General features: G+C 37.1%; 1 protein-coding gene and 1 long non-coding RNA gene across 4 annotated transcripts in view; one reads left to right on the top strand and one right to left on the bottom strand.

Annotated features, from left to right (window-relative positions):
• urb1 (URB1 ribosome biogenesis homolog) overlaps positions 1 to 13,859 on the top strand; it is a 72,999-nt gene extending 59,140 nt beyond the window's left edge. For 2 of the 3 annotated variants that reach the window (XM_008107604.3, XM_008107605.3), the window contains 9 exons: positions 1,745 to 1,905; positions 2,575 to 2,686; positions 4,499 to 4,605; positions 5,515 to 5,658; positions 7,260 to 7,369; positions 9,203 to 9,394; positions 10,632 to 10,873; positions 11,867 to 12,451; positions 13,044 to 13,859. In XM_008107604.3, the coding sequence (XP_008105811.2) occupies positions 1,745 to 1,905; positions 2,575 to 2,686; positions 4,499 to 4,605; positions 5,515 to 5,658; positions 7,260 to 7,369; positions 9,203 to 9,394; positions 10,632 to 10,873; positions 11,867 to 12,451; positions 13,044 to 13,243 (1,853 nt within the window). In that variant the 3' untranslated portion in view covers positions 13,244 to 13,859. Of the gene's footprint in view, positions 1 to 1,744; positions 1,906 to 2,574; positions 2,687 to 4,498; positions 4,606 to 5,514; positions 5,659 to 7,259; positions 7,370 to 9,202; positions 9,395 to 10,631; positions 10,874 to 11,866; positions 12,452 to 13,043 lie in introns of those variants that run through there. The other variant, XR_010004212.1, reaches the window with a different exon arrangement.
• Positions 13,860 to 15,088: 1,229 nt separating this feature from the next.
• mrap (melanocortin 2 receptor accessory protein) lies at positions 15,089 to 20,500 on the bottom strand. The gene is made up of 3 exons (XR_505997.3): positions 20,029 to 20,500; positions 16,897 to 16,996; positions 15,089 to 15,829 (listed from the first exon to the last, which is right to left on the bottom strand). It is a non-coding gene; the product is annotated as a melanocortin 2 receptor accessory protein (long non-coding RNA).
• Between the last annotated feature and the right edge of the window lie 1,372 nt (positions 20,501 to 21,872).

The following is a 21,872-nucleotide window of genomic DNA, read 5'->3' as shown; positions in this document are numbered from 1 at the left end:
TTTTTGGATTGTCAGTCTCCTCCCACCCTGTGTTTATTTTGGAAAACTTAGCTTCTTTTCCTATCCTGTTTTCATGGATGAATTTGCTTCCTCCTCTCCCCTTTATTTTAGTATTCGTTTTGAGGTGGGAAGGATAGTTGTTTTATTACTGCATCTCTGCTTTCATGTTTTGTTTCTCTTGCCCCCCCCCCCCCCCCCCAAATTCCTTTCTGGTTAGTAGCTGGGTGTTCTATGAATATGATGTGAAAACATTACTTTTCTATAGTTTAGGTTCCAGGTGTAATAATCCCATTTTCAGCCAAAGCCAAGTGTTTATCAAACTATCTTTCCTGTATTTAGTTTTTTCCAGTAATGCCATCCAAATTACAGATCTTGTTTGTTTTCCCTTTGCCTCAGTTGCTGGCCAATTTATCAGATTGCAAAAGTTTCCTCACACTCATTGTATGCCACAATGCTTACTTTTGTTTTGTAAAGATTTTTTTTTACAAAAATTATGTTCCTCTGAAAGCTTTTGACTGTAGTACAACTTCCCTCACTCTGATCACGACCTACAAAACAATCCTTAACATCCTGGGTTGTTTCAGCAGGTGGCCTTAAGGACCTCTGTTATATTTTTACTTCCTGTGTGGGTTACAGCAGCACCCTGCAGGCAAATGTTCCATAATCGCTCACCACTATGTATAAAACCTCCAAATTATACAACAAATAAGAGCAGAGTTTGGAGAGAGCCCTCTGGCAATATTTAGAATAGTTATCTCAACCGCTTTCCCCTCTGAGCTCTCCAAGGTTCTGTAAACAACTGCATGTCCAACAAATATTAAACTTTCTGCTTTGCATGGTCAGTGTTGATTTCATTTTTCAAAGACAGGTCCACGTCCTCTTGTAACTTTCCTTCCATGATCTATATTCAGATTTTCCCATTAATGATCAGCTAGTTAATTTAGGTTTTGTTCATAAACGAGAGAACAAAATTCTTTGTTTGTTGACACAATGTCCCTCTCAAAAAGGCAGAGGGATTGTAACAGAGACAGGGCTGTCAGCTGCTCTGTGCTCACAATCACTTCCTTGGATTGGAATCACTATTCCACACACAGACATGAATACAAGACCTTTCTAGTTATTTGTATTAATCATGGATAATTTATGATTTAAATATTGGACTAGGACTCTAGAGGTCACATTTTGAATCCCTACTCAGCTATGGAAACCCAGTTGATGGCTTTAAAAAAACCATTCCCTCAACCTTGAGAAAGGCAATGGCAAACCTTTTCTCAATAAAACCCTTTGAAAAGGTTGACATAAACCAGAGTTCACTTGAAGATACGTAATAAAAATAATCCCCTCATGTACAGCGGCATGTTTATAAATTATCTGTTTTCACTTCTAATAAAACACCTGGTATCATTGATTGTAGAAGGAGGAAAAAACTATACTAATGACAGTGCTGCATGTGAAGTGAGAGTACAAGATACATTAGAAATTAGGTGCAAAATAGGTTGTGTCCTTTGACTTGGGGAGTGCAGTCACTTCCATTGAAGCAGTTCAGTGTGATTTTACACTGAGTTGTGCCTTGTTCCAGAGTAATACAGAAAAGAGAACTATTTTTTACCCAGACTTTTATTACATCTGTAGAAGAGGTGCTGTAATTTTAAGGTGCATATCTACAACTTGTCTGTAAAGGTATTATCTTTTGAGTTTGCTGTTGCAAGCATCTTAAAATGATTTCCCTCCTCCTTCCCCATAGAATGTGTGGTCGCCTGCCAAAAATTTGTGGATGTCAATGCTTTGGGCCTAACAGTAGCAGCCCTTAGCAGCTATGATCCTAACATGCGAGCAGCAGCATACTATGTCCTGAATGCCTTTCGTTCTCATCTGGAAGGGGCTCGATTTCGAGAACAAAAACAGGTAAGAAGAAGTTAACATTTTCATTCTTTTAAACAATAGTAAACAAAAATGATGTCCTGCTGGGTCAGACCAAAGTCCTATCTACTCCAGCATCCTGCGTGCCAGAAATGGCAATCATGCAGCCTTCCCTATATTTGTGGACTGCAATCCCCAGCATTCCTCAGCAATTGATATGATGCCTAGCAACTGGCTGCAGGATTCCCACCAGCTGCTGTATGTAACCATTTGAATATTTGCCTAAAGCTAAATATGTTCAGAAAGTACCTCATTAGATTCTGTTTTGCTCAGTTTGACATGTGATTATACTTCTGATTTCTATTTTGTTGTATAATTTCCTTCACCCAGGAAGTCCTCCAGATTTTCAATGTATGTGTACGACATCATATGAGTGAATCTGAATACTGAATTTATTATTTCCTCCCTGTAATATGTGTTCTAAGGGGTGGTTTCTTTTATCTTACTGCAAGGTTAGAATATTTCTGTTTGAATTGAGATTGAGTTATTTCATTTTAATTTCCAAACATATGGAGGACACGATGCATTGAAGGACTTTTTTCTATAAAGAAAATCCTGATGTTTAAAAACCTCTGATTTCATTAGTGTAATTGAGCAGTTCCTGAGTTCGTGCAACCAGCTTTCTAATTGTTTCTCTCTTTTTTAATGCTGCAGTTGCTCTATCTTATGGATGTTGTACAAAATGGAATCAGACAACCAAATCTGAAATTTACTTTCCCTCTGACACTGTATATCTCTAGAGTAGCTATACAAATGCTGAATCCAGGTAATACAAAAAAAGAAGCTATGTGGTTTTCCTCTGATCTTTTCTTTACAAGGGAAGAATATTTTTGATAGCTGGTCTCCCTAATAACTTTTTCTTTCATTTTTTAAATTCATTTTTTATTTCTTTAAATGATAAGGATGGCTTTGAGGTTTAGCTAACAATTTCATCAGGGGCAGCTATGTCACTCTATTGCAGCAAAAAACAACTAAGAGTTTAGTGTTTTCTTAAATATTAGTAAATTGATTGTGGCTTAAACTTTTGTAAATGCAGTTCAATGCATCTAACAAATGATCAAGAATAAAGGTTGACCCTAATGATTTAGGAATGAATTGTTGTGGAATAGATCAACAAGAAGTTCATAGGAAAATAAGAAACATCTCAAGGTGATCTATTTGTTAATTGAAAAACCCGATGAGCACCAATCTGCAGATGCTGTTCAGTTCACTTTTTCATTTACCTAGTAAATGGTTTTGGAGCTGCTAGCCGAGAAATTTCTGCAGTTTTGATTCTAAATTATTATAGGCCTTAAAAGTACCCACAAGCCCAAAGGCATGTGGCTTTCCAACCAATAGATAGTCATTCTTTTGAACATTGTGAAACATGTCTCTTGTTTTTCTCGTAGATTTCATTGGACTTTTGCCAGTTTTTGCCTCTTGTTTTCTGACAGAAGTTCTTGCCATAATTAATGTACAGTGTTCCCTCACTACTGTGCGGTTCACTTTTCATGGATTCGCTGTTTCGTGGTTTTTCAATAAACTCTAAAAGACTATTATAAATCTTAAAAATTTACAATTAGCAGCCTAAGGAAGGGAGGAAGGAGAAGCCAAAGGGAGAGAAAAGGAGCCCAAGCGGCAACGGGAGGAGGAGGCGGCGATTTATCAACACACGATTGGTTGGTAAAGACTTAAAATAGTGTATAACTACTAAAATAATGTATAAATATTAAAATAAATATAGCACCCCTCCTTAGCGGATTTTCACTTATTGTGGGTGGTCCTGGAACCTAACCCCAGCGATAAGTGAGGGAACACTGTATTTATTAGTTGGTTGGGTGTACTTAGGCAATAACCCATGCCGTATTCTTGTGATTGTTAGCTTAGTGGAGAAGCTGTTATAACTAATAATAATCTAATGAAAATCAGATCTGTTGAGGAAAATGCAGATTATCATTAATCTCTGTATATTTATTGTTTATGTTTGAAAGTTGCCAGAAGTATGACAGGACATAGTGCTAAAATATGAATAAAAAGGCCTGGATTCTGTTGGGTCACATCACTATATCAGCATAAGCAATGACAGTGTCAACATTAGCAGTAAACGTTGAGTATCCTTATCTGAAATAATTTGGACTAGAATTCAGATAGTTTTTGGAATTTGGGGTGGGTTTTTTTTAATATCTGTATTTGCCTATAAATAGCAAATGAGCGCCCACTCCATCACTGTCAGAAATCCCTTGGGCTCCATCCAGCTCTCAATACCTTTCCCACCCTTTTAGTAAAGTAGCCAGGAAGGAAGGGGAAAATCCATTTTGGGGTATTTTGGTTTTCTATTTTTAGATAAGGTAAGGGAGATTCAGCCTCTAGGACAGTGGAAAGGTGTGGAAAGCTCTCTCTATTATTATCCAGAGAGAAAACTCATGGCTCCAATCATTGTATTTGTACAGTGCTTTCTGTTGGAGCCTTGACGCTAAAGAGAAAGTTTCCTCTCTGTGACACTACTAAACATAATGCTTCAATTGTTTCTTCAGTGCACTAGTTATAAACACAATGAATCTGCATGGTACAGTAACCATTCTGCTTTTGCCTCCCACAGAGGAACATATGTACACAAAGCTGAACAAGTTCCTGCTGTCTCACCAATTTTTAGATCTGAAGAAAGTGCCAGGATTTTTTCAACTTTTCTACAGTTTTGATTTAGAGGTAATTAGAAATGTATATTGTGTGAACTGCCAATCCTAAAGAGCAACTATTTTTTATTGCAATTTAGAGCATACAGAATATAATAAAGGTACCTCTCAGGTGTGTGTCAGAAACTCAAAGCTTTTGTATATTGATTTATTTTGCTGTAATGAACACCTCTTTATGTATGAAGTTTTCTTTATGGATGAAGGCATCACCCAGAATCTTCAGTGCTAAATACTGAGCATTGCAAAAGATCACAAATTGTTTAATTATATGGATTTTATGCTCTTCTAACAAACATTAGACAAAAATTGTCTTTTTTTCATCTTATTTTATCCTATACCATTTTGCTGCTTATTTGAAAACATAATGCAAATGGAGGGTTTAAACAAATTAAAACAAGGAAATGTGGATGATGTTGATTTGCCTCCAGCTTTGGAAATGTCCAGCACTAGATTTCTTCCCTAAGTGCCCCCCCCCCCCCCCCCCCGGCAATGCTTAGTGCAGTTCCCATGCAAACCTGCTCGGTTTTCTTTCATCAGCCATCATGGATGTACTGCGTCAGCTTTTAACATGGCTGATCTTGCCACCCAAAATAGGCCTCTTTCCAAAGCCTTTACAGACATTGCTTTGCACTCTTCATTACCATTGACTTCATGTCATTGTACCAATGGATCCCGCTAGGGCTTCATCAGAGAAGCTTAGTATTGTCAGCTTTGAGTTCAGTCCTATCGTCCTTGAAGGCATTGGGACTGTGCCAATCCATGCAGGAGCCATGCAAAGTCTGTGCTGTTTCCAAGACTGTGATTATGAATCTACTGAATTTAGAGGCCCACTGGTCCTAAAAGCCTCTCCGTCCACCACCATCTCTTATTTGTTTTGTATTTCTTGTTCCCCTAATTACTTTGTTTCCTTTTTATGTTGCAGCACAAGATGGAACGTGAATGGTCCCTAGCAATTATTAGCGAAGGACTCAGAGACAAACACTGCTATGAGCTATATGATTACCAGAGAATTTTCCATGTCATCCTGTCCTTCTTCCATAGCCCATTGTGTGATGAAGCCACCCAGGTAATAGAGAATTAATTCGGCATTAAAAGTACTCTTGTTCCGTTATATGTGAAAGCAGTCCAGTTAGCTTTAACATGTCAAGTATTCTCACTTCTGTGGCCAGCATAATATCTCGTACAGAGTATTCTGGTATTTACTGTGTATTAGAAATTAATTGTAAAATCTCTTGACATGATAAATTGATTATTATTATGAATTATATCTAGGTATGTTATGAAAGACTGCAGTTTCCTTGATTAATCTTTTTTGAGCATAATATGTTGTAAACTTGGAATGGATTTGCATAGTTTTGCTTATTATCTATGAAGGAGTGTTAATCAGCTAAACAGAAGAATGCTTTCAAGATGAACGTATCACAGTATTTTCTTAGCAAGATTTGGTCAGAGGGAGTTTTCTGTGGTTTTCCCCAGAAGCTGAGTGTGACTGCCCAAATGACTTCCCCCAGAGGCTGAACATGACTGCCAGTGACTTTTCAGAACCAAGCGAACATTTGAACCCCAGTTCTCACAAACATATGCCAATTCTAAAATCACATTTTCCAAACAGGAAATAAATAGAATCCTGTAATTTGCTTGTTGTATTGTATGTGTTATGCACTAATGGAAAACTTAAAACTCTAGAAAGCAGAGAACCATACTTTCACACAGAGTTCAGGGTTCTGTTCAAATGAAAACATAGTTAACTTGTTGAAAACATTAGATGCAAAGAGGTTGTGGTATACTTACAAAAACAACTGGAAGCATACTAGAGGTTATCAGCTGCTCTTGTAAATCTACTCTACATTACGGCATCGAGGCACTGTACTATGGAACGAGGGGGTTGACTCCTTCCACTATTTCTAAGTAATCCTTCCAAGTTGGCTCTTGAATTACCGCTGTATACTATGCTCATGTTGTATTCATTTGAAAGAAAGCTATTGAAAACAGTTCTCTGATGGTATTTTGCTGTGAAATAATTTAAAAGATTGTGCTTTTGTATCATTGGGAAATTGCTGTGCAAATGTGGAACATTCTAATTATGACAGAAAAACCTTTTATTGTGTACTTTTGAGAAAGATATGAATGAAAATGTATTTTTTTCATGATGAATTAGCATCTGCTTCTCTCTTCCCTGCTCCAATTATGATGGCAACCTGATATTTTGGTTAGAAAAAGGAGATTTATGCTATGCTTATGGTAATTACAAGGTTTGAAGCAAAATATCCTATATCTTGCCAGATATTGTGGGTTGCATTTGATTGTGTCTTTGCTCACAGAAAAGCTGGTTCCCCTTCCCTCTGCAGGCTCTTTGCCTCCTCATTCTTCTCCACTGGATTGGAATGAAGTGAGGGGAATAAAGAGGGTAATGAAGCCCACAAGAAAAAGAAGGAATTGGCAAAAGTTGCCTTCCTCCACCATTTATTCACAAAATGCTCCACTTATTTGCTTACATAGAGTGAGGAGCTTTCCTTTAGCAAAGGACACAGTTGGATACAACCTCTTACTTTTGAAACCTCAGGGTCGGATTCCAGTTTGCCACTTGTAAACAACCACTTACTTGTTAGTTTTTAAGGGAACTCTTTTATTATTTCTTGTGTAACTATCTGTTGTTTTGTCTTCCAGTATCAGATTCTACAAATACTCCAAAACGCAGCATATATCACAAAAGCAGCCTATACACTCATAAGAGATCATAGTCTTTTAACTTGGATATTATCTGTCCTAGAGAAAAGGTAGATTGAAGATACCTCATTGCTCAATAATAAATTGTTCTTTTTTTGCTCATTTTAAATGAACACACGCATGAGGTAATTTTGTTGATATATGTCATTGCTTGCAGTCAGAACAACCTTAAGCCATTTGCATACGTCTGCTATTTAGAGATTTTTACAATCTCCATAAAGAGTGATTGTTCACTTGTTGAAAATTCAGTCTATAGACATTATTCTGAAGTTGGTATTCCCATGAAGCAGTGTTACATTTTAAAATGGACCTGCACAATTATTATTAGACATTTAAGGAGTCAAGAGTAATCTGCTATGTTCGTTTATTTTGTTGAACAATTCTTAGAAGAAGCATTTTATTTTATTTATGCACATGTGTTCCATTTCCCCTGTTTACCGCAAGGGGATGATGCAACATTTAAAATGTCATTGAAATGGAATGAAATAAGATAGTAACTGAGCAACTCATTTTGAAAATATTGCATTAAAATCCTAAATGGTTTCTGGGGACAAATAAAATGCAGTATCTTTTTCTTGTCTTTCCAAAATTTTAAATTGAAAGGACCTTGTTTTCTGACTTAAAGATCAAACCAGTATCTGCTAACATCTTCCGAAAAGGTCAAATTGCTAGCGGTGGTATCTCCCATGGCAATGTCCAGCATTGCTGAAACATAGCTGTGCCATTTAGTAATTTCAGAAGACTTTATACACAAGGAGTTTTATAAATCTAAATTGAAGGAAATTGCACTCAGATGTTACCAGGCAGTTTGCAAGGATAAGATTCAGCTGGTATACCAACTACTCTCTTTGATTGTGCTTTTCCTGCATAGCAGAAGGGCGTTGGGCTAGATGACCCATGCGGTCTCTTCCAACTCTATTATTCTATGAATCTACTATAATGAAACCTTTTCCCCCTGCTGACAACAGCTTCACTTCCACTGCTACAGTTACACATATACAGGCAGCCAACTTTCTGGGCTGGCATCGTTAAAACCGTTTTCACTTATCACTTTTTGCAGCAGTAACTAGGACTTGTGGGAGTTGCAGTTCACCAACATCTGGACGACCACACAATTTCCACCCCTTCTGTCATGCTACTTAACATGATTTCTTTTTCATGACTGCTTTGCCAATTCCTAAAATACCACCTGCATGCCCTAAATTTGTGGTTAAAGCATTCCCAAGTGGAATTCCTTGTTCTCCTTCCTTCTGTACCTATTCACTCCTTCTCTTGAGGATCCTGCACCCATTAAAGCAGATTGTGGGGAGTTGTCAGAAGTTTGATTTGATAAAAGCTTAAACATCTAATTTCACAGCATCTTTTACACTATACAGCGCATTATCTAATGCTCACATGTCAAAACACAAGTCTTGCAGGCCAAATCCGACCTGCCATATCATTTTATGTAGCCCATGAGACTTTCATTGTCAGGGCAATATAGTTATATTTATATAGTCTTACAATTGCAGCCAGCCCACGTAAGGCTGATGTGGCCCTCGGTGAAAATGAGTTTGACACCCCTGCTCTAATGTAGACAATGTAAAGATTCAGATTGTAGATTCAGGGCCATAAATGTTCACTAGAATCCTGAGGTGGGTTTAAGGCTTCTTTTCATTCTAATTTCTCAATCAATTGATTAAAGTGGGGACAAAATCTTTAAAGATAAGATTTTGTGAATTTAAGCTCTGAAAGAAAAACTGGTTTTCTTTCAAAAGATCTCTTTACTATGAAATAAATGTTACATTTATTTATATTTTTACGCATGTATAGAAGTATATATATAAACAAAACGATGAGTCTGTAAATAAAAAAGTGTATCTTTTTATTTATATGCTTCCTAGGTTTTTGGAAAACAAAATGTTAAATCAGATAATCTCCTTAGTCCATAATCTTTGGTTCACAAATTTGGGAGATAAGCGAAAGGCACTTGGATCACCTCACAATAAGGAGCTACTGGTGAATCACAAATTCCTTCCCCTCCAGTTTATCAGTGAATTTCTCCACATTTCAATCACTCTTCTTAAACACATTCGGTAGGTATCTTGTTTTAAAAGGCGTCATGCAGTTGTATTGCTGTGTAACATTAAACATTTCCATACTGTCTTAAATTCTTGCAATCCCTGATAATTAACTCCTTGGTTTTCATTATGAATGTTGGCAAACCCTTTTTTCCTTCCAATTGGCTTATCTAGAAAATTGTGAAATAGTCTTGCTGAATCAACCTTATCTTTCCAAGGCCTAAGCAGTGTACTGATCTGTATTCACTGGAAGCTTGCCTTGGGTACTCCATGTTTGTTTTTGTTTCTAAATATAATCAAGATGGCCTTAGTGCTGAAACACTTTTCAGAGCAAAGGAAAAGCTCTGTTGAAGTTAATTTTTCAGTCTGTGACTTCTCAATGGAATAGGTTTTTTTAGTTCTCTGATCTTGGTCCTTGATAAATTTTCCATTAAGACAGATCTTCCTTGATTTGTTTTCTGTTTAAAATACAATATGGTCAAATTTAGACAGCAGAGACAGAGGGAATTGACCTCAGACAAAAAAGAATATGTATTGAATATGTAAGTAGTGTTGACTGAAAAGCTTACCGTTCTCACAGCAGAAAAATGGGTTTCAGAGATATGAAAATTGATTTGTTACTGGTGCACATTCAACATAGGAACTTCTGTACAGTATTCAAAAATTGTGCTATTGTGAAACTTTCACTTCGATAAGAAAGGATAAGTGAGCTCAGTAGTGTTTTTATTTTACTACTTTCCTGTGTTCCAACTGATCACCTCAAATTGTTTCCTTCCTTCCTTTCCTTTCCTCCCTCCTTCCTTCCCTTCTTTCCTTCCTTCCTTCTTTTGATCTGGGGCAGGAATGAATGCAGTGTTCATTTGCTTCATGACAAAAGTTATCTAAGCAAAAAACAGTGACTTTATATCAGTTGAATAAAGTTATATTCCCTGTATGTGTGCGCCAGCAGCACATTACTTTTTCTATACCTCCCATTTCCCAATAGTAAGCCATTTCCCTTTTTTAAAAACTAGGTCTTGAGCATTTCTAAGCCTGGGAGTTATTTTGCCTTATTTTTGGATCTAGAACCATATAATATATTTAAAAGGCTCACCTGAGCGTTCTTCTGAGGCCAGGGGTGTTGTTGGGCTACATAGGACAAGAAAACCCCCAGCAGGGAAATATGGAGGCTGTATGTAACCAAAAAACTGCATTTTGCCCACCTTTAGTTTGCATAGATAGATAAATGGTTGTCTTTTCTTTTACTAAACAGGGGCAGCTTGGATTTTCCTAACCTGATTGAGTTTTTCAGCACATTAAGTTCTGTGCTACAATACCGTACTCTGGTCATTGACGCCTTCAGAGAAATGGGCAGATTTACTGTGAACGAGCATGTCCTGTCCAACAAAGATGTCCTACTGCTCTTGCACAAATGGAGCACCATCAGCAAAAATTTGGAACTTCAAGATAATCTGCAACTAATTGCACAGCAGTACCAAATTAAAGACTTGCTTAGTAAGTTCTAAAAATGCCATTGGTTTCATATAAGCTATTGATTAATATTGAATTGTGCCTTTGAGGACAAATAATTGTGAAAATTTCTAGGAGCCAGAAACTTAAAGCAATTAGTGTTGGAAAAGAAAAATTAATAAAATTTATTTTTAAAAGTCTATGTTTTTAACACCATTGTGCATAATACAGTTAATAGGATCATGCATTTGCAGAAACAGACTTTCAGTTAATCTTTAAGGAGCTGTGACTACACAATCTCTTTGCATACTGATATTCCAGACTAACATGACTATGTCTTTGAAAAGAAATGTACATTTCATTGACTTCTGTAGAATTGTTTAGATGTTTCAAAACATTTTTATTGCAACACCTGGAAGCATTTAAATGAATTAAATTTGGATTGTGTTATGTTCAGCCTGCAGTTCCTCTCTGATGCATTTTTTTTCATTTAGTAGAACTTCTTCCTATCCATATTTTGGTTTAAACTGGCATTGGACATCATTGGGATGTACATTTGAAATAAAACAAAGCCATTGGGAATTAGATACACCAAATCACTTTCTTCTTTTTTTGAACATTAATGAGAGGATTAGATGAATTCTCATTTTGTTTTTAAGAAGTACTTGAGCAGTTTTTGCATTGGTTCTGCTATCATTGATGTAGAAAGTACAATAACATTTTATTTAATGGTACTTTTTTGAGTAACTGATGTACATTTGTTAAATTCCAGTTCCCTCAAGATAGATGTTAGCTCACATTTGAACTTTTGGTGATGAGTTTAGGTATTTATCTTGTTGAGATTTAGTCAATTTAACCTCTAAATTTTCTAGATTACAACCACAGTCCACTAGGAAGTGATTCTGTGTGTTATATTAAATCCGTTTTCTCAGCCTCACTATCAGATTTGTAATGATTAATTCAAGACCTTTCTCAAAAAAGTCCTTTTTGGTTGTCTTAATTATTTGAGGTCCCCACCCCCCTCTTTTTCCTATACAGGAAATATTAAAGAAAAAAACAAATCAGAGATGCCTTTCCGAACATCATTTCGACTTGCTCAGAAAAACAATATAATTGAAACAGAAACGGCCTTGGACTGGAAACAATTGCATTTAGATGACTTCAGATCAGTTCTAAGATCTGTGTTTGTCCACTGGGAACCTGTGTTTCTTGACACACCAGAAAAGTATTCAGAAGAGCAGAATGGATACAGCAATCTCGATATGACATATAAGATTGCTTACTTAGTATTCAAATGGCTTGTGAAGTCCCACATTGACAGCACCCTTAATGTACGAGATGTGCTTTTGACATTCAAATGGCTTAAAAAGAGTGTATTACAAAACAGCACCGTAGTAGAGATGATTCTTAAAGATGGAATTCTGAAAAACGGTATACTTAAGATTTACAACAGCATCTGGAAGGACAGTGAGGACAAGACAGTGGAATTGAGTGATCTCTCTCTGCTTAATGATATCATGCTTCAACTGCTCGATTCTCAGCAATTAAACAAAGGACATTTTCATGGAATTATGAATAAATTCTGTCTTTCTGCGATAACAAAGGAGGACACAATGAAGAAAGGTAACTTCCTTTGCTTTCAGCAAGAAATCAGTATGGGAACTAAAGATACACCTTTCTACCTATCCCATAACACTTCTTGAAATTTACCCATTATTCTAATGTAATAATATTCTCCCGCAATGGAGGATAACAGATTAATTAGTATTAGTGATATAAAACTGTCTTCTAGTGAAATAAAATTTTGAAGGAGAAAATCAATTGTCTAGGTCTGCCAAATATGGTTAAGAATGAAAGTTTCTGGTGTAACGGTTTTTAGCATTTTTTAGTCAGACAATACATCCATCAGTATTCATAAAGATGAAAAAATGGGGGTTCCTGCAGTGAAAAATCATTTACAAAAAAACATAATATGAACACTACTATGTAAAAATATGCAGTGTGTTTTAAACTCTTTTTGGTGTTTTATATATTTTTAGTTTATTTTGGTTATTTTTATTGATTTTATCTGCTTAACTTGTTCAGTTTATCTGTAAGACCCACTAAGATTTTTTGAAGTAGGGCAGGGTATAAATATTTCAAATAAACAATAAATAAAGGATGAAAAGTCAATGGCTAAAAACTAGAATTTGATTATGACTATCTTCTTTCCTAGCTGCAGGCATGTTCCTCACTTCTGTTTACATTGGAGACTGTTGGCTGGGAGCAGAGCAGCCAGATATGTTTTTAAATCATGTCAAATTAATACATGAAGCAATAGCCAGTAAACAAAACAAGGATCAAGGAATATGTGAATGTGAAGAACCAGTGGTTTCTCTGTGCAAAGACCTCTACTCATTGCCAATTTTTCACTAAACCTTTCAGTACTATAAAGTGATTGAATTATCATACTGTCTAATAGTTAAATTCTGTGGAAAACAAACTTTTGTATTTATAACCTATATTTTGTACAGAAGCAAAATTAAAATAATGGTATACCTTTTAAAGTATTTTTTAAAGTTGAAGTTGTCAAAGCTGGAGTTTTGGACTATTTTTATAATATTATGTTGTTCATGGCTGCTACAAAAACAATGTATAATGCCTGAAGTTGGAATCTTTGGATGAAAACTAAATAAATTTTGAACTGCTACAAAAGCATAGAATGAGCCACTATATTGTACTAGCCTGGAAGTTACCCGCAATTATTTGTTTATTTATTCAGTTATTTATAAATAACTTTCTTAATCCATGTCAGTGTGGTGAAAAATAATTGTAACTTAAATGTGCTTACATGGCACACCCCAAAGGGGGGAAACTGTGTTACAGGCTGCAAATTAATAAGACTATCCAACTTAAATTGCTGAGGCAATTTTTTCCAGATTTAAACTGTTTAAATTATACATAATTGATTTTAAATTTCTTTAAAGTAAATGAAATTGTATCTCTAATGTAAACATATTTGTTTGTGTACAAATAAATCACCATGAACCTACCCTACCTAGCTCGTGTTTCATTGAAGTCAGTGAGGCTACGAACTTCAGCAATATCTTTTCCTACATGGTTACAGTGTTCCCTCACTTATCACTGGGGTTAGGTTCCAGGACCACCCGCAATAAGTGAAAATCTGCGACGTAGGGACGCTATATTTATTTTAATATTTATACATTATTTTATTAGTTATACACTATTTTAAGTCTTTATCAACCAATCGTGTGTTGATAAATCGCCTCCTTCTTCTCCCGTTGCCACTTGGGCTCCTTTTCTCTCCCTTTGGCTTCTCCTTCCTCCCTTCCTTAGGCTGCAAATTGTAATTTTAAAAGATTTATAATAGTCTTTTAGAGTTTATTGAAAAACTGTGAAACAGCAAATCCACGAAAAGTTAACCGCGTAGTGAGGGAACACTGTATTTACGTCTGTTCTTGTATAGCTAGATTATTGTTGAATATAGCCAGTGCACAAAGTTACTGTTTTGATCACATTCTGGGGGCAGCTGCTGTTTGCCTTGCTTGTAGTAAGCCGGCAAAATTGGTGGCAGTAGGATTGTCTATTCCAGGGGTTCTCGAACTGTTTCAGCCGCGCAGCCCTTTTTGAAGCACAAGTTTCTTATGGAGCCCCAAGAAATGTTTATATATTATATATAATGTATATATATCAGACATGGGCAAACTTTTTGATGCATTATGTTTTAAAATTTGACATACAGGCCGGGCCAGTGGCAAATAGAGGGAAAGTATTTGTGTGAACTAATTTAAAACATGAACAAATTTCTATGCACAGTGCACATATCTTGTTTGTAGTGCAAAAAAATGATAAGAAATATTTAAAATTAAGAACAATTTTAACCAACATAAACTTAACAGTATTTCAGTAAAAGACTCCAAGGACCATCCAGTCCAACACGCTTTTACCATGCAGGAAAAGCACAAAGTATCACCAACACATGGCCATCCAGCCTTTGAAATTAATAATAATAATAATAATAATAACAATAACAATAATAATAGGAGCAATCCGAGTCCAACACTCCTTTGAGTGGTGGTGATGGTGCGGGGGGGGGGGGGGAATAGGGCTTTGGAAGCAAGGAAGGTGAGGAGGAAAGGAAAGGGAGTTGAGTGGAGTAAAAAGTGGTCTATACCTATACTATGCACCATACACATAGCCATACTTTACCATAATTTCTCTGATAAACAAAACGAATGTTCAGAACATCACATGCTCCAGCCGAGTAACATTTCATTACATTTATTTATTTCATTATATCTGAGCTGAGCTAATGTGTGATCCAAGATTATTCACAACACTTATCAAGACAGAATGCAGTTCAACTCAAGTGTAATAAAATCATTTCACCTATTAAAACAAAAGTAACTTTAAAATGGTTTAAAAGCATTTACGATATAACAAGTGAGGAAGAATGCAGCATATTCCAATAAAAATAAAATCCATATCAAAATTTTTCATTTAACGTTTTGAAAATAAATTAGTAATCAAATATTTCCAGGGTAGTCTGCCATAAACAGATTATATTATACAAAACATTGAGTAACAATGGAAGAAATTACCAATATTTGTTCTGTGGGGATTCATGAAACCGATATCACACATACCATACTTATTCTAAACCTGCTTCTGATTCGAATTGAAAAATGGTCATTTCACTGTACATTACACCTGAGGTAAGTTTGATTGTGTCATTTAAAACAAATATACTAAATGTATTACTTGTTCTAATGAAGCTCCTTCTAAGCAACTTCTATTGTAATATATTTTTGTATGGACTTTGTTGTGATGAACATTCAAACCATATTATTCAAACGATGACATGGTGACCTATTTGAGCAGATCTCTTCAATTTCTTCCACTCCATTGTCATCAGAAGTTGGTCTATTGTGGTTTGTGCCAAGATTTTGATGGATATTTTTTGAATAATTCCTTGGAAATCTTTTCTCTAGTCTTCGATTCCTGTAAATAAATATGGGAGAATAATGGTCTCCCATAAAATATATGGCAGCAGAAGGTCAGTGAACTCAAAATACTGATATGGAGTTTCCTGATCCTTACTGTTTGGAGATGGCAGGCCATATTAGCTTCTGTAAATATTAGTATGCTTATGGAAATGTCTCATATATGGGAATGTGATAGTAGGCATGTAGGCATTCTTCACTGAACAATAAAAGATTCCTGAAAGGTTGTAATTTAGAAGAACATCAGCATAATTTTTATTTCCAAAACCACTACACTTCTACATTTTGAATGACAAATCCCTGTATTAGTTAATTGCAAATCAGGGACCTGCTTGCTGTCTAAAAATTAATTTCTCAGTCCAAGTAGCTAACACTTCACAGTAAATGAAAATGGCTGAAAATAAAGCTTTTAAATATGTCTTAAGTTGCTCTCACCTAGGTTGGGAATGATATGGTCCACCAGCTAGTCAAAGCCATCACAGTAAGTGATAAGGGATGTTGTGAGTAGCAGACCAACAACATTTGGAGGACTATATGATTCCTATCCCTGATGTATTTTTCCTTCATGTTTTCATTCTATATGTCTGAATTACAATTTTTGCATTACTGAGCACATTTTCTTGTGGTTTGCTGCTTGGTTTTTCTAAGTTATTGTTTAATTTTAAAGGCCATGCTTGACATAATTCAAAATAAATGAATTTAACAGGTGACACAGAAAACATATTTAAGCCATCAGCTAATATGCATTTTATACATTATCTTAAAAGACCTTAGGAGTCTGATATGCAAAAGAATATTGTAGCATTTTTGAGAAAGAAGATGCATCTAATGTACATAATAGACATCAACAAAACTTATGCTGCACATTTCTTTCCATTAGTGCTACAATACAGATTATTGCATACTGATCCAGACGAATACTGTTATGTCTCCATTCTACTATATTTGAAGATTATCATCCCAGGATCCATAAATCATATCTAAATCAGGAACAAGCACTCCTTCCCTTATATAACCTTTTCCTAAATGTTGGGAAACAGATTAATGATCAGTGAAAACACTTACTTCCCCAGTGTAGAATCAGACCGTGACATGTAGAACAAAATGAAAAAGAGAAATGCCACAAAAGATGCCAGCCCAATCCAAAAAGCTATGATAATTGAATCTGTCAAAAAGAAATGTGACAGTTATAAATCTGATTGAACGTAAAACTATTTTAATATGTTTTTCTTCTTATACATCTTACATTTAGGCAATAGGAATTTGAGGTGGAGAGATCATGAATGCAGAGCTGTTGCGGATCCCTTTCACCCTGAAATCATCCCAAAAGAGGGCTATAGTTTTCAGTATTCATTATAATTTGTTGTCTTACTTCATCAGTTGAATGGACTCTTTAATCTTTACTGGAGTCTTTATCCCTTAGGATAAAGAAACTCTTCAATACTACCTTAAAATATAGAACCCCTCAAATGAAAATCAAAATGTAATTTACAGTGTTCAGATGGATTTAAAGGATGTTGTTATGATTGAGCCTCGTGGCTCTGTTTCTGACAGGCGTGGGCGTAAGACTCCTCGAGAGTCGGATACTCTCGAGGAGCGAGAGAGAAAAAGACTGCGAGACATATTTGCAGCACCCTCTGACGAAGAGTCTTTCGAAGGGTTCACGGAGAGAATGGAGGAAGGGCTGGTTAGCTCAGAGGAGGATGAGATGGATTGGACTCGGGTAAGGGAGGAATTGGGGGCCACTGGCCATGATGGGGCAGAAGATGAATGGGGACCTTCAGGATTAGACCCATGGCGTAGCTGGAGGGATGGGACGGGATCAACAGCTGGAGATGCTGTTGGGCGTAGTCAGAGGTGTTCCAGCTCTGACGAGGAAAGTGATGAGGAAACGCCCGGGTTAAGGAGGGCAGCTGACAGTGATGAAGATTTGTAACTGGCATAAAATGGGGCTTGGGAGCAATTGCAAATTGCGTCGGGCAAGGTAATCTGGGCAAACGCTTGGGATTCGTGTGTGTGTGTGGGACGCTTCCCTGAAGACTTGTGTGCTTTCCTGTGCTGAGACGTAAGTTGATTGGAATCCAGGGTCAGACGGCGGGAGGGATTGTGTGGGCATTTGTTTGTGCAAACCTGTGCTTACTCTTATTAGCTTGACCTTCCGTCGTCTTCCTGACGGACGCCATCTCCTGCTTTGAGAACTCGGACTGAACTGACCACGGCTTGTCTTCCCCCCTTCTTGGACTTGGAAAAACTACAAACGTCTGCTTCTGGCTTTGATCTACGGAACGGAACTGGTCTACTCTACTGCTAAAATCCCTGGCTGCGTCTGCTCGTGTTGGAGATCCTGTCTGCTGTGTGTGTGTGTGGGAGCGACGCAAGTTACTCTAAAAAACAGTGTTGGCAGCAGAGAGGAATCTGCTGCCAATTAGTTGCATTCCTTGTATCTTTTGTTTCTTGGCTTTCGTTTTGTTTTTTACCCAGGCTGAAGAAAGCAGTTTGTTTTTTACCCGGATTAAACTCCGGTTTAATCCGGTTTATCTTTTGAACATTTACTTTTGTCCCTTTTTGCTCCTAAAGGCAAAAATTGCCTGGCCCTTGTGTTTTTACGGGCATTTTTGAGTTCTGTAATCTAATAAACTCTGTTACTTTGAATCTTGTGGCGTTCTGTCCTTGACAGATGTTGTCTAAAGATTCTGTCTGAAAGCAATATTAATTAAGGATCAGATTGCTTTTTAGATAAAGTTTAAATATATTCAAATGTTCCAATAGAGTCATTAGTAAAGATAAAGATTTTCCCCTGATATTAAGTCTAGTTGTGTCTGACTCTGGGGGTTGGTTGCTCATTGCCATTTCTAAGCCAAAGAGCCGGCATTGTACATAGACACCTCCAAGGTCATTTGGCTTGCATGACTGCATGGAGGACTGTTACCTTCCCACTGGAGTGGTATCTATTGATCTACTCACATTTGCATGTTTTCGAACTGCTAGGTTGGCAGAAGCTGGGGCAAACAGCCGGAGCTCACTCCACTCCCCATATTCGAACAGCTGACCTTTCGGTCAGCAAGTTCAGCAGTTTTACCCGCTGTGCCAGTGGGGGCTCCTAATAGAGTCATTACATAATACAAATAAAAATAGTCAGTTGGAGCACTGCTTAATTATACTCTGAGTCAACCCAGTGAAATGTGAAATAGGACTAAATGAAGGATTACTTTGGTGTATTTAAGCCCAGTGCTTAACCTCATAGTTAAGACCTGTGTGGCTGTCTCTGCAGGAATTTTTCACTATTTACTATCCTGTGTAGAGTTGCTGGGAGTTCAATCCAACACAATCTGGAAAGCCACACAATTCTCAACTCTGGCTTAAGTCAACCTTTGTGTATGCTCTACTGAACTCTTAAGAGGGATCTAAATAATTGCACTGTAACTCTGGATCCAATCTGAAATTTTAAAAACAATATTCTTACAGCCCAGTAATGCGAATGCATATATGGAAATCAGTCTTACCAAATTCTACATATACCTACATAGGACCATATATTTAATTTGTTTCTAATATCAACAAACGATTGTTTAACATAAATGCAGTATCTACAAACCAAAGAAGAAATCCACATGCAGAAATAGGTGCCCATATGTGTAACAGCCACAAAGGGATATGGTAGAAGAAATAAAATCACAGCATTAATCACACAGAGTTTGTAGAGACAGCAGTCTTTGATGATATCACCTGATAGCTGATGACCAATTGGAAAAATAATTCTGGTAATGGCTTAGCCCTAGGCGATGGTGGGGATCTACCTTTTGCTGCATTCCCAATTTTCCTGAATTGAATCCATTCCTAGACACTATGCTATGCAATAATGGTTCTATCATAAAAACATGGGAAAAGTGTATTAAACTGCAAAAACTTTGTTTTTGGGAGACATCCTGCAGCACATTTTGCTATAACTTCAATTAATAACACATAGAGTCTCAACCAATTCTACATAGTTTGTGGCAGCCACAAAAACAAAGTTTTTGGAGTGTAACAACTACTTTCAAAGTAAGTACCACACAATTAAACAGGAAATAACACTTTCAAACTAGGAACAGAATAGTGTAACAATACTAATAATATGGCAGAAGGGTTTACACTTTAATTTCAGTTATAATTGTTTTACCACATCTTTTCACAGATAGAGAAAAGAAGCGTACTTACGTCTGTTTGCCTTCAGCTTGCTTGCATCAACTGGAATTGGATCTAAGTAATCCATGTAATATTCATAAGACCAAATATAATCAGATATATTAGTCCCATTAGCCATTTTGAGAAAACATCCCAGGCAGCTGAAAACTCTGCCTGACACACAAACTGTTTAAATCCTACTTGGGTTGATATAATCATGTAAATAATGTTTATTTGACAGGTCGTTAGAGGATGCCTAGATACCAGAACCACTCAGCCTGACCTTCATATCGGCTGGAAGCAACAACATCTGCCTGGTGCCAAATGACACAAGATCATCCCTTCCCAAAGTACAAGCTATGATTCCCTTTTATTCGCTATCCATAACACAGCAAGGATTAAAATACTTAATGAATGCTGTCTGCATTTTTTGCATTCCTCTGATGCTAGTTTACAATTTCCTCTCCATCATGTACATGTATATCTACTTGCTAAAATCTTACACATTTGAGGAAAATGAATGAAAGCTTATGCCAGAACATTTATTTAGTTTTTATTATGCCATCCCCCATTTGTGTTGCAACAAGCAAGGCTGTATCTTGTAGCTTTCTGCAAAAAATGAGGTCTGGGAAGGCCAGTCCAAGACATTTTGGTGCCTGAAATCAGAGCCAGCATGTAACACCCCCCCTTCAATATGTGAACAGACATAAACCGGGTGGGAACTTTAAGTGTAGCATTAAGTGACATGCAGTGTCTGCCACACTCAGCATCCAAGGGCAAGAGGCTAGTTGAAAGATCACAACAGGGAATAGCCCATCCATTGCTATTGTTGTCCCCAAAGCATGTGCCACCTGAGATAGATAACTCTCTGCATATGGCCAACAGATGACCAGTAATAGCCAATATTTTGAACATTCCTTAAGCCAATATTTTTTTAATGGAGTAAGACAGTGAAGATCCAGAGTTTAAATGTTGGACTATGACTCTGAAGACCAGGGCTTGATTCCCTGCTCAACCATGAAAACCCACCAGTTGACTTTTGGCAAGTCACACTCTCTCAGCCCAGACAAATCCATAACAGGTTCATCTTAGGTCGTCAGACATCTGAAACCATTTGAAGGCACACAGTAACGCCACTGGCGTTGTGATATACATATTGGTAACTATCCCTTTCAGAAATTATAGCCATGTAGCTTGATTCCACACACTAAATACCAGTCTGAAGGACAACTCAATAAGATTCCAAAATGTCATTTTTAGAAAAATGTCAGATTTTCTTCAGGCTGAGGGTGCCCCCATCTTCTGTTGTTCTATTATATTTTGTTATATTGTATTGTTCTGGGCATGGCCCCATGTAAGCCGCCCCGAGACCCCATTGGGGAGATGGTGGCGGGGTATAAATAAAGTTTATTATTATTATTATTATTTACTCCTAAGCAAATCCCACTGAAATCCCTAGAACCTGGTCCTCACTAAACAGAAGAGGACCCCCCAGTGGTGCGATGGGTTAAGCCCATGTGCTGGCAGAACTACTGACGGAAGGGTCGGCGGTTCAAATCAGGGGAGCAGGGTGAGCTTCCATCTGCCAGCTCTAGCCCCCATGGGGGGACATGAGAGAAGCCTCCCACAGGATGGTAAAACATCAAACATCTGGGCATCCCTTGGGCAACGTCCTTGCAGACGACCAATTCTCTAACACCAGAAGCAACTTACAGTTTCTCAAGTTGCTCCACACACACACACACACACACACACACACAAATCAGAAAGCATTTGCAGGGAAGCCCCTGGTGGCACAGTGCATTAAAGCGCTGAGCTGCTGAACTTGTGGACCAAAAGGTGCCAGATTCAAATCCCGGGAGCGGAATGAGCGCCCG

Source organism: Anolis carolinensis, chromosome 3, assembly GCF_035594765.1.
Source record: "Anolis carolinensis isolate JA03-04 chromosome 3, rAnoCar3.1.pri, whole genome shotgun sequence".
Lineage (NCBI taxonomy): Eukaryota > Metazoa > Chordata > Lepidosauria > Squamata > Dactyloidae > Anolis > Anolis carolinensis.
The sequence above is the reverse complement of the archived record's forward strand: the minus strand, read 5'-3'. Positions and strand labels throughout refer to the sequence as shown.